Source organism: Opisthorchis viverrini, assembly GCF_000715545.1.
Source record: "Opisthorchis viverrini unplaced genomic scaffold opera_v5_10, whole genome shotgun sequence".
In the NCBI taxonomy this organism is placed as follows: Eukaryota; Metazoa; Platyhelminthes; class Trematoda; order Opisthorchiida; family Opisthorchiidae; genus Opisthorchis; species Opisthorchis viverrini.
In genome coordinates, this window is record NW_008751666.1 from 2,025,926 (window position 1) to 2,038,341 (window position 12,416).

The 12,416-nt window shown below is 42.9% G+C and overlaps 1 protein-coding gene across 1 annotated transcript in view; it reads right to left on the reverse strand.

The window, feature by feature from the left end:
- T265_00976 (hypothetical protein) overlaps positions 1-12,416 on the reverse strand; it is a gene marked incomplete at both ends in the record, with an annotated part of 95,918 nt that overhangs the window by 4,902 nt on the left and 78,600 nt on the right. The window contains 7 exons of the mRNA XM_009164891.1: positions 867-1,059; positions 1,175-1,249; positions 2,281-2,437; positions 4,875-5,082; positions 8,031-8,249; positions 9,693-9,919; positions 10,290-10,374. Coding sequence (XP_009163155.1) covers positions 867-1,059; positions 1,175-1,249; positions 2,281-2,437; positions 4,875-5,082; positions 8,031-8,249; positions 9,693-9,919; positions 10,290-10,374 — 1,164 coding nt within the window. The remainder of the gene's footprint in view (positions 1-866; positions 1,060-1,174; positions 1,250-2,280; positions 2,438-4,874; positions 5,083-8,030; positions 8,250-9,692; positions 9,920-10,289; positions 10,375-12,416) is intronic.

The following is a 12,416-nucleotide window of genomic DNA, read 5'->3' on the forward strand; positions in this document are numbered from 1 at the left end:
ATGCACATATATATATATATATATATATATATATATATATATAGCCCCTGAATATTTGTATAGTTTACTGCAACCGAATGATAATTTACATTACGCCGTCGAAAGCTAGAGGAAATAGTTCATATCCGCAGTCCATCGCAAAAATATCTCCCGAACAAGAAGTGCTTCGCACCCAAGAGTGTGTTTTATCGCTGCATTCTAAAATGCACAGTTTAATGGGTACTGACGCATAAGAAACATCAATTGCTCAATGGATATCTCACGAAAATGAACGTTACTCTTCAGTGAGCACAGATGACACACGATTATTGGGCTCAGACACGCTTATTCACTGATGTAAACCCTGCCAGAATTTTCGCTTCGTCTGTTTTCTAAATGCAATTCGAACCAACTACCGAATTATCCAGACACTCTGGTGAATAGGTAGATAGATGTCTTGGCAATCACTGATACTCTTGAAGTACATAGAAAGGGTAGGGGGTAAACATTTGCCGAGTGTTCACCGAAGAAACATCACTTGAATACAAAACGCTTGGCCACACGAGGTTTGACCTCAATGGGACTCATCAAGAAGGAATCGGACACTTGCCTCGTCGTCCAAGACGATGATAACCGCAACTTATATCGGCATTCAAAGGCTCCTAACAAAGTTAAAGTACCAGATAGTTATTGTGGATAAAACTACACGCGACATTGCAGCCAGAATAGCTAAGTGATAGTAGGAATCGCTTCGCATTTGCCGTCCGATAGAAAAACATTCAAGGACAGCAGTGATTTCTGAAAATCAGATCGTTTAGATAAAACAGCAATTTAAAAAATGTACGAAATGTTGCCAGAGCGACTGCAAACAAATGAGGTTATCTTACATCAATAATAAGTTTGCCATTTGTTCGCCGCCGCTCTCGAGCTTTGGCCTTCTTATCACGACTCTCGATAATTTTCTCTCGGGTTGTTCGATATTCCAGAGCGAACTCAGCCAGTGTACGACAAAATTGTCCCACAGGCATGTTCATCGAGCGACTGGGCGGATAACCGAGGTATTCCAGCAGATGGTGAAATCTTGAAGGAATGGAGGAAATAAGATGATGGAAAAAGTACTCAAAAAATTACAATGGAACAATCTTGATATGGTATAAGACCTGCAACGTTCGAATGTACTCACAGACTACCTTACCTAGCCATCAACTTTCGATAGACCAGCTGAAGGCAGATAATTCGTTCCATGGCATCCGTAACAAACTCATACAATCTAAAACACAGATAAAAGAGAGCGCGATGAATGAGCAAATAGAAGTAGTATTTCAGAAGGAATACAGCGGGAAACTGTTAAACGGTTAGTTGCTTGGAATCAGTGGCAATAGAATCTGAAGCCCTCTTGGTATGGTATCCCAGAGTCCAACTGGGCTTGTGACACGAGGGGTTAACCTTGATTTATATATCACCGCTTATTCCCAAAAGAATGAATGCTATGCCAAGGCCTCTTCATGTACACAAATGTTTGGACCCTGGACATTACTTTTTCTGTGGGGTAGTGATATACTGTGCCTGAAGAGAGAAAGGTCCCATCAACAGCTATTATGTGGGCTTGTATTATACCTAATTATAATGTTTGGACCCTGGACATTACTTTTTCTGTGGGGTAGTGATATACTGTGCCTGAAGAGAGAAAGGTCCCATCAACAGCTATTATGTGGGCTTGTATGATATTCTACCTAATTAATATCACATTGGTATCACCCTAAGTTAAAAGTAACGACCTATAACGGGGGCTGCATATTTGATATCAATCGCAGTTGGCTTTCAAGCAGTAAAAGGACGCATCAGGGTTTTCGTTTAAATTGGTACTTTCTCTGTGAATACACCCGTTTTTACTGCTTAAACCAATAGAACGCCTGAATCACACGAATGCCCTCTAAATCTGAATAATGCGCCATCATTCTTATCTATCGATCGTACACCGGTATTAAAATTCTCTATTTCTTCCTAGTGGGATTACTGATACAACGCGCCTTCTACCTGACAACTTTCAACTACTGTCAAACTCCTCAATTTTACGTACCTTTCTGGTTGTGAATTGCAAAAAATAAATTGCCCGTCACTTCAGACGTAACCACTCGTCCAATAGGACGATTAGTACTCGTTACTTTAAAGTACTACTGCTGACTAAAGGTAAAAAAAGAGTCGTCACCAAACGACAACCACTGCTCTAGAATAGTTTGTACGAAAAGTATTGTCACGAGAGTGTTATCATCCAGGAAGCTAATTATAACAAGTATTTACTTGGCGTTCTTTTGTTTTTCTTTCTCCGAATTGAAGATCACTCGATAGTGTTCCCAAGCTTGTTTACTGTCTCGTTCCAGTTTGCTCAGTTTTTCGGGTAGTTCTTCCCAATCGATGCGATGACATCGACACAACGCACCGAGGTCGGAATGTATATCTGTGTGAACGAAGAATATTCGGTCGTTATGCACAGTCAATTCAGTTTGCCATATCGGATAAACACTAGCTGCCATACACAATGACAATGCATCCCCATGTGCAAGCTCGGTTTCTGCGAAACGCCATGACAGTGAACTTGGAGCAGTTACACTCACGTTAACACCAAGTTCCGCCAAAAAGTAACTTGTTTCAAAATTAATGAGAAAATGGTATTCACTAGAGTGGGGAACATCTGGGATGTGGTAACAACAGTAGGTAAAAGAATCAAACAAGTATGTGGCATATATATCATTATGCATGAGAAAACTCTAATAAACGACCTACCTCGAATAAACTGCATCGTTTAATAAACTAAATAGGTGCATATCCAGTGATGTAAAGAATGTACATAAGATCAGCACTCAACAAACAAGCCGAAGAGACAGAATCAGTCTTACTACGGGCTCTAGCTTGCATACGTAAAATCAAGTGAGAACTCACAACCATCGGGTGTTAAATGAAAGTGGTGGATTCTAAATATCAGCACCGGATGTGAAGCGGGTGACATCCACAACCGTCCGTACTGAAAGGCGGACAGATGTCTTTGCCGGACCAGTGAGACGGCGTCTTGAGGCGGCAAAATGCCAACTTGGTATTGCACTGCACTATTAGAAACGCGACCGATGGAATTTAGTCATAAGCGAGGTATTCAAGGATCTGTTTTGAATACTGAGATAATGAGTAAACTGGTCTTGAAAACAAGCCTTCCTTGTCTACGGTTACACTGATCCTATATCTCAGCAGCGTTACGAAATATTGCGCACCCCTTCAACCTCATGGCAGAACGTTTGACAAAATACCATCGTTAGTATTTTGACTGGATTAATTTTGCAATCCTCATTTGCTTATGCTTGGTACGCTTTACGTGTTGATTTCAGTATTCAACATCAGACGAAGTTATGAGGGTCACAGAAACATGCACCGTGAAAAAACTATTTCAATAAACTTGACGCAATCGCAAATTATCTGAGTTAGCCCTGTGTTGCATTATCCAGGCAATAGCGTTCTTTTGCATGCACACTACACTCAACCAAAACACGCTCTTACCACATTCAGGACAGCAACCGCAACGGTAAGAAAACAATGAAGGCGGATGTAGTAGATTTTGGGATTCGAGGTCGATGTGAGCTGAGGAACCACCTTGAATTGAAAAGTGCTTCGTTGGTGTCCGACATTCGAGTATTTGTAGAACTGATACAGTTGTCAAGTATGGTAATGTATCCTTTTTATAACTGTGTCGCCCAAGATGCTATTGGCGATGAGATACGCTGTTCCCCTTCTTGCAACCGCTTATTATTACCAAGGGTCCGTTTCCAGTCCAGACATCATCAATGACGTTACCTTAGCAAACTAATTTCCAGCTCGGTAAACCAAGCAGTACCCTGATTTTGGCCATATTTCGTCCCCTGCTATTTTTATTCAAACGCTTTATTTATTCAGCTAGTTTGGTTTATCGACCAAGTACTTCAGTAATATGTAAACGTAAATAGACGAACTTTTATGTTGAATTCTCAGATACCATGTTTTACGGCTAGCACTGCATTTGTTTGTCTACCACTGCTACTAAACTGCAGCACTTTGTGCGTGGGATGGGATTCTGCGTCTGGGGGAGACGGTGTGAAGACGACCAGTGCACTTAACGACCTAGAAACCAAAAAGATTATTTTTCTCCATTACTATCTATTATTAGTTCGTGTTTTTCATCAACCAAATTGATTCCTCTATGGCATACACTCATGGGCCAATCAGCCTTTAAACAACCCACCATTTGGTGACTAGAGTAGGCCGTATGTTGTTTGGATTTCACGAACAGATGGAACTTTACTATTGACAATTACAAATATAACTAATTTTGTAGATTAAAGCCGAAATTATTACTAAGCTATGCTTGGGTCGGTGCACAGATTCCACACAGATTCGAGGAAGATAGTCCAAGCTTTGATCCACGTTGGATAACTCAAGGCTTGCTGCACCAATCTCACCTCGGCCGTTCTCACTGCCTTTGAAAAGTCTACGAAGAAAACGGATCGGATTTTAGGTTCGTTTTCCCTTCTTTGTACAAACCTACTAGAACGTCCCCTGGGATTATTTGGCTCCTACGATAACAAAACGGGTTTCGGTAGACATGGAAGCTAGCATGTCGATGACTAGAGCATTTCAAAGGTGGGCGGGCGGGCGGACGCTTTCTTGATGGATCCATTTACTACCTCTGTGACGTTTATACTTACAGAGATGACGAAGATAACTGATGAACTCATCTAGCATCCTCCATGTGCGCATCATCCTAACAGTGGTACACAGCTGCGAGAGTTTAGAAGGCTTCTTAACGTCCACCCTAACCAAGCTGTGATAACAGTTCTGACTCAGCCTGATTGCTCTACAAAATATCCACCTACCGGTACTGTCAGGAAACTGGTCCAGGACGATACAACAGACATGATGAAGCATGCTGTTTTTGTTCTTGGTATCCTTCACCTCGGGCAACCGAGCCAAGTAGTCAAACGTAAAACCACGGAAACTGGTTCCGTTGAGGAAATTTCCAATAGAGAGGAGGGTGGATATCACATAACGCAAAGTCTTGCACTGGACAACTTCATTGATACCCTGAAATGGAGAAGAATGCAGCCACAAGTCGTGTTATGAAAGAGTTGGGTTTGCAAGCGCATAGTTTGTGCACAGGACAGTTTAATGAAGCGTGAGTCAGTAAACTCAGACTAGGTTGAAAAAATATAAATCGATATCCAGATAGTTCCAAAAGGTTTTGAGCATAGACTAAAAGTGGGCCATCTTGTTAGTTAGATGTATCTACCTGCATACCGGCTAGTTGGAGGGTACAGCATTGACCAAGATACACAACTTTCGGATCAGCATCGATGAGTTAAACTTGAAAATAAGAAATTGTTATGTGGTTGTGCGCAGAGAAACCATGACAATGCACGCCAAGGTGTGCTTTCAACATTCCTTACTTGAGTTCTGTAACCCTGGACGCAAGACGAAAACAAAAAATAAGAAAACGCCGGAGCACAGTAGTCCAGAAACCTGTTGTATGTACACAACCTGATCATTGAGGCGTCGTTTTCTACTTGGGCTAAAGTGTCTAGTGCCGATCGATCGTACAGCGCACGGAATAAAGCAACCGTGAGTAAAGTTTCGCGAGGCTTGTCCGATAAGAAACCTTGGGAACAAAGGAGACAACAAGATAATTCCAAGAAATCTTGTTCGTTCGAAATCTCAATAAGGGAAATCATGCACCAACAAAAAGCTCGGCTCACTGGCAGATAATCAGCGATCAAATGGGAACACATCAGTGTCATATCTGTACACCCGATGAATACGTATGAAAGGGGCTCGTTGTGAAAGATTTCCATTGTAGTTGATTGCCAGTTGAAAAGCTGCAAGTCCCAGGCGAAATCAGATCTTTTCACCCTTCCGTTTAGGGACGATATGCATCTTGGAAGCAGCTCTAGATAGCCTGAGGTTTTCCGCTATTACTCCTTTTCTACAGTACCATTAACATCAAATTTTTATTTCTTCTCTGCATACAGTTTTCCGGTGTTCTTTAAAATCATACTCCGCTGAGACCTTTCTCCCCAAACCCAATCCGTCTCGGGAAGAACACACAAATAGGCTCTGTTAGGACTCAGTTTATGAGGTTCAATATGCATTGCCACTATCGCTGAATTTACAATTATCCGGAAAAATGATGAAATGATCTCATTCTTGAGATGTTCTTACTGCGCTGCTATGTCTGGATTAAAAGAAACGTGATAGTATTTGACGTAAATTTAAGTTGGAACAACTCGATCTTAACCAACGAATGGGGATCTGGAGAGAAAAAATAATGTCCTGGATAGCGGTCGGTACGTTTATGAATTTTCGCCTGAAATCTGGAAATCAGTTCTTTAAAGGATAAGATGGGACTCGTAGGGACTTCCTATCAGTGTGGTTACTGGTCAATCGACCACACAAATGACCGGAAGATGTGAGGTAGGCAACTTCCTGCATAAGCGGCAGTGGCTATGAACAAGAATTCTCTGTAGCAATCACGATCACATTATAAGTGATTCAAAGACTGTATCATTTTGTTATGAATGTACCAATGTTGTTTTGTCAGTCCCAATGGACAGAACCAAGGATGAAGTAACTCTTCGAATCGAGAAGTCTAGCTGAGCTTTTGCCATCATTTGTGAAGACCGAAAACGGGTGGCCAGTCTATGGCCTGGCAGTGAAGCATGAACTCACTTAGCCAACAACTTGGTCATGTTATCAAGCTGCCATTTCCCTGGCTGGAGACTCCGAGACAAGATAAACCAATGGTTAGTGACTCTGACAAATATGGCCCCAGTGGCGATCCTACGTGAAAGCAATTGTCCTCAATATGTAGCCCTAACACTCCCCCCATATTGAACAAACAGAACAATTTGCCCATACAATGTGGTTGTCATTCCCCGATTCTTCCTATGGTAGAAGAAAGACTGGTGGCATGGCAGTTTGGCACCGAAAGGGTGATATAACGTACGAGTTAGTTCGAGGTTACTATATTACCTGCTAGTGCCTTGCACTGTCACAACCCATTAATCTTGCTGGGTTGCTTTTCGATAAACCCAGGCAGGTTAGGCAGTCACTGACTGCGAACCTTGATCAGAACTGGTGGAACGTCCTCGGGCCCACTAAGTGGGTGGAATTATGCATGCATGCACTTCTGAGGCTATCTGTAAGATAACTAATCGTTCAGCAATAACACCCTTCTGGTGCCTAGCTGCTATGTCACCTAAAGAAATCACGAGGGCTGAGATACTGCCAAGTTGCTCAAATGAACATAACCAGCCGCATGTGTGTAAAAACAAGCATAATAGCAGTCTGGGGGGTGTTCGTTTCTATCGGTCAACCTGTACATATCGTATAAACTGAGTTTTCGAAACCATAGGTAAGTAGGAGTACATTAATTGTTTAAAATTCAAAGGTTCGCAAAAAACAGTCCGTCAGGTTTGTTTGCGAAGGAAAGATCAGTTAAAACTGAAATGGTTTAGATGATAAATCGATCTTCCTCACATTATCCGACGAGATCCGACCGTGTGCCCAGTAAGCGGATAGATGTTGAACATTCGAATTGAGGGGGCTGAAGCGCACATAGGTTCAACTATAACCGATAACCGATATGCATTCGTGAAGCACGGGTGTTTTGTAGTACCCCACCGTGTGCGAAGGCGATTCAGAATCAACGTACAAGAGTGTGAAAGAAAAGGTGAACATGCACACTATACCAGCATCTTCCGAAGTTTGGTCATCTAAATTCGTAGATATTCATGGTTGGATATTTTCAACAAAACCTAAAGCATTACGAAGCATCACAAACTTGAAAATAAGGTCAGCCCCAGAAAACCCAGTCATACGAATGCTTTCGACATTATTGAGTATGACCTTGTAGGCTAAGAAAGATCAAGAACCAACGCTTTTGTTAAAATTTTCAGACTGTACCCCAGACGCTCGTTACACTGAATAGGACGTTTCCGTTTGCATAGTTCCCTGCACAGAGGAAAAGGAAAACTCACCTGTTTCAGATCTGCTAAAGGATCGGCCACTTCCTTCTCAGTGCTTTCATAGTCCAGTTTGAACAACCATAATTCCAGCCGGGGTTTCAGAAACGTGATTTCAGAAAGAGTTATTAGAAACTGTTCTGCCTGACCGAGGGGTAGGCCATTCTGTTCAGCTTTGGCTTTTAAGATGGCTTCACACTCTTCTGGAGTTGGCAACATGGAGGTGAGAAGTTTCTGAAAAGGGCGAAATAGACAGTCATAGAATAATGTTGTCGACACAGCAACGCATTTCATTTGCGCAAAAGAGATCCATAAAACCTTATCCAAGACAGATGTACAGAATGAGCTATTCCACCGATGGTAAACGTCGCAAAAAATGACGAGTTGAGGCGATGTGCTATGAGCAAACAAAGATCTCCCCATTATTCGTTGGTCGATTGCATTTATACAAAATACACAGAAAATTAGGCGATTTATGCTGCATATCACTCTGTTTTACTTGAGCGTATTTAGAAGAAAGATCACCATGCACCACGGAAGGAATTACATTCGAATTTTAGGACCAGGAACCCCATCTGTAATCCATTAAGATCCGAGTTCCATGGGTGACCCAGTTTTTCAAAGCCAGATGAATTCGACGTGATACTGCTCTGCTTTCCATTTCAAGAGGGAGTTCAGATTCTTCTGGACAGCCGAAGTTTGAAGTCTACCCAAATAGATAGATGATAATCCTTCAACCGTGACACTGTTCTGGTGGTTAGCTGCCACGCCACCCGAAGGAAGTAAAAGAGGTGAAATGCTGTCAGGCTACTCAAGCTTAGAAAGGAGCAATCGAGATCCTGTGGTTGGGTTCGAACCACGGACTTTCCGGTCAGTGAAATCACATTCCAACCATTGAGCTATGTCGAGCTGATCCCATTAGAACAAACTAGGATATTCCGAATTTCAGAGACATGTGGTGTCTAAACAGTATGTGACCCTCGATAATGAACCCATCCATGGATCAATACATTCGCAAAGTTTCTCACAACGGAAGCAAATAACGGCTTTTACTTAGGACAGCAATGTCAGGTGATTAGTGCAACTGATAGACGTCCGGCAATCCTCCTCACAATGAAGTTGGCTCCTCTGTAGAAGCTAGTTAGTCACAAATATATGGCTGCAATCTAATCTTACACAACCAATTCAAGTGCTGAACAAAATAAGTGGAAATGGAATGATGGCAAGTTCACTTAGCCAAATATGTTGGCCATACCTACAGCTTAACCTGTACCAGTAGAAAAACCCTTCATGTGGGATGAGTAGCAGTTATTCAAGTTATGTCGATTAGTTGCCTTCAAGAATTTTAACACAGAAGGAAAAGACCATGTCATGTGGGAATAACCCCAAATTCTGTTAGTTTGTGTAGGCTTAAGTACATGTCATTCGAGGTGAAACAATTATACAGTTATTCATAAGGGACAGACGGCAGCAAGCTATACAAAATACACAGTTGGTAATATGAAAGACCATTGGGGTTCTGCTCACGGGCTGCAGTTAGGTGGACGGTTTGTACAACAGCTCTTTGGCACTTCATTCCATGCTGTTCTGTCGGAGTTATTTAAATTGGTTGAGAAATTTCACAGTATTTTGAAGTGCTAGTTCTCCGCATAGAAAGCAAACCGACTGGCGACTCACTTCGATTCCCTCGCGATTGATAATCGACGGGTCCATTTTCAAAATTGCCGTACTAATTGCACGGGGAGGTGGAAGCACTTTCATACCAATATTGATAGCGTTTGAGCGTTTCACATCCAGAACTTCGATTTTCCGAAGTCCAGCATCTTGTTTCTGATAGGGGCGGGTATACCAAAACGGACAAAAGTTGTGTTGATAAGCATAGCACTCATCACCATCATCATCATCTATATATATATATATATATATAATATTAAAAGCTACAGAGTGGAAAGAAGAGAAAAAGGGTGGGTGAGGAAGTGGGCCTAGTGCTAGCCTATGTCAAGCATTCTGAGGTGCCTACACCTCCAAAAGCTCAATCAGACAATCTGGAAAGAAACTGACAGCACTAACGCCACTGACATCGATTAGCCACCATTTCTTGCAACGTCATCAGGCAAGTACAGACAGGGCCACGGTGACCCCATCCTGGAAGGCGTACAACACCAACAACACCCAAACTCTTCGTGATCTCTTTTATGCCTTTCTGCCAAGTTATGTGCTGTCCGATTCGCGTTTTGTGCCAACCTGAAACGTAGCACGGAGAACAACACTCACCTCGGTAGACTGTCTTTTGGCATGCGTAGCACATGACCGAGCCATCGTAGTCGATGATGCTGGAGATTTTCTCGGATTGAAGTGCCTGCAGCACAACCAAATACCCGTTTTCTAACCCTCTCGTTACTAACACTCTGACGCAATCCAAAACCAGCCATGCTTCTAAGGCATCGGCAGTCAAAAAGCTGAAGACGCCTCTTCACATCGTCCTCTGTCCTCAGAGGCTGTCTCGAATCCATACAAAAACGCAGCCATTAATGTAGCCTGATACACACGACCCTTAAGATCTAGTGGGATACATTTTTGACGCCACAAGTGACGCAAATAAGCAAACGTGATTCGAGCCTCTGTGCTGACTTCATCAGGCACACTACCGTCATAGCTAATACAAATACAGAGGTTTGTAAAGTGTCTCACAATCTCCAGCGATTCTCCTTGAACTGTAAGAGATATGTTCGGAGACTACACATTCTGAAGCATGACTTTGCACTTTGAAGGTGCAGTGCGCATGCCAAAAGATGGTATGTTGGTGGTCAGTTTATTCGACAAGGCTTGTGGTTCGCTTTGGTCTGCGAACATTGAAGGTGGCTAAGTAGACAGGCTTTCGAGTTTGAAAACAGACTTCGACGTGTTTAGGGCTGTGGCTGAACTCAGACGTACAGAAGCTGCAGCTGCATGTGATGCAGGGCGAGCAAAACGGTCAGTCCTAGAGCTGGGATCTGCGAAGAAAGTATTCATATTTGGGCTGGAAGGGGTGGAGGATGGAAAACGTGAAATTGGAAGAAGGGAGGCGTCAGCAGTAGCATGTTTCCGCTTACGCGCCCTGCTGTATGCAGCAAGTAAGACGACCCGGCTGATGGCACCACACGACGGCCGACGTGGTATGACAATATTATTAGCTGTGAATGTCGTGGTTGTACGAGGGCTCGGATACTGCCAGGACGCCCACACCTAGGCGAAAGGACGATTAGGGTCTTTAATCAAAGCCTTTGGCTCAAAAGCCTAAAGGCAAAGCAGCGTTGTTGGGCTGGAAAAGCAAGTACATTACCATTTTACGGAACACACCATGCATGTTCCAACCCCCAACCTGCAACGCCAGGAGACTATGTTCATCAGACCTCTACCCACGGACCAACCGAGTATGAGAGACTGTGTCGCGCGGACACCTCCCAGAATAGATAAACGGGTCGACGAGGTGCTGCCACCGCCACATCACGGTAAGGTCCAGTCTCTTCGCGATGGCACATATCACTTTGATGTAGCTGGACTCCACCGGAACCAGACACACTTCCATCAGAGCTAATACAACTACCGAGGTATGTAAAGTTTTTCATATTCTCCAGTGATTCTCCCTGAATTTTAAGGGATGTGTTCGCAGATGGCACGTTCTGAAGCGTGCATGACTTTGCACTTTGAAGTTGCAAGGCGCTCCGCTTTGGTCTTTAAAGATGAGGGCGATGTCATCTGCGTACTCCAGATCGACAAGGCTCTCACCAGCAACAATTTGAACACCGGAGTTGTGAAGACCATCCAGTGTTCGCCTCATTATTTCATCAATGACGAAGTTGAATAAGAATGGAGAGAGTGCACATCCTCTTCCGACACCACCATACACTCTCACCCGCCCTGAAGTATGTGAATGTTGGGATCAGATTATGTTTGTATAGCCCAAAAAAGGCCAGGTCATTATCAGCAGTTAAAACAGCACCAAAGACAAATGAGTTGAAATCAGGTTCGCATTAAAAGTCGCTGGTTAGAGAACACATTCCTCCACCCTCTGAAAGTAAACGATTAGTAGCATACACACCGCAAAAGTTAGTCTAGGCTGGAAAATAAAATGGACAAATTATTGGTAGAAGCCTAAGGGATAAAGATTACCGGACACATATGGTAAAAGCCTTTCAATGCATTAAGTGATTTAGCACCAAATTAACGGAAGACTATCGATAAAAAGGGGATAATAGGGACAGATGTGTGAATAGCGCTCAGTACGTAAAGGCCAACGGACGCGGGTGATATGAGCGAGACAGATCAGATAAGTGATGTGTTTCATACATTCCTTTCCTGAGTGTGGACAAAACACCTACGTATAGCTATATATATATATATATATATATATATATATAT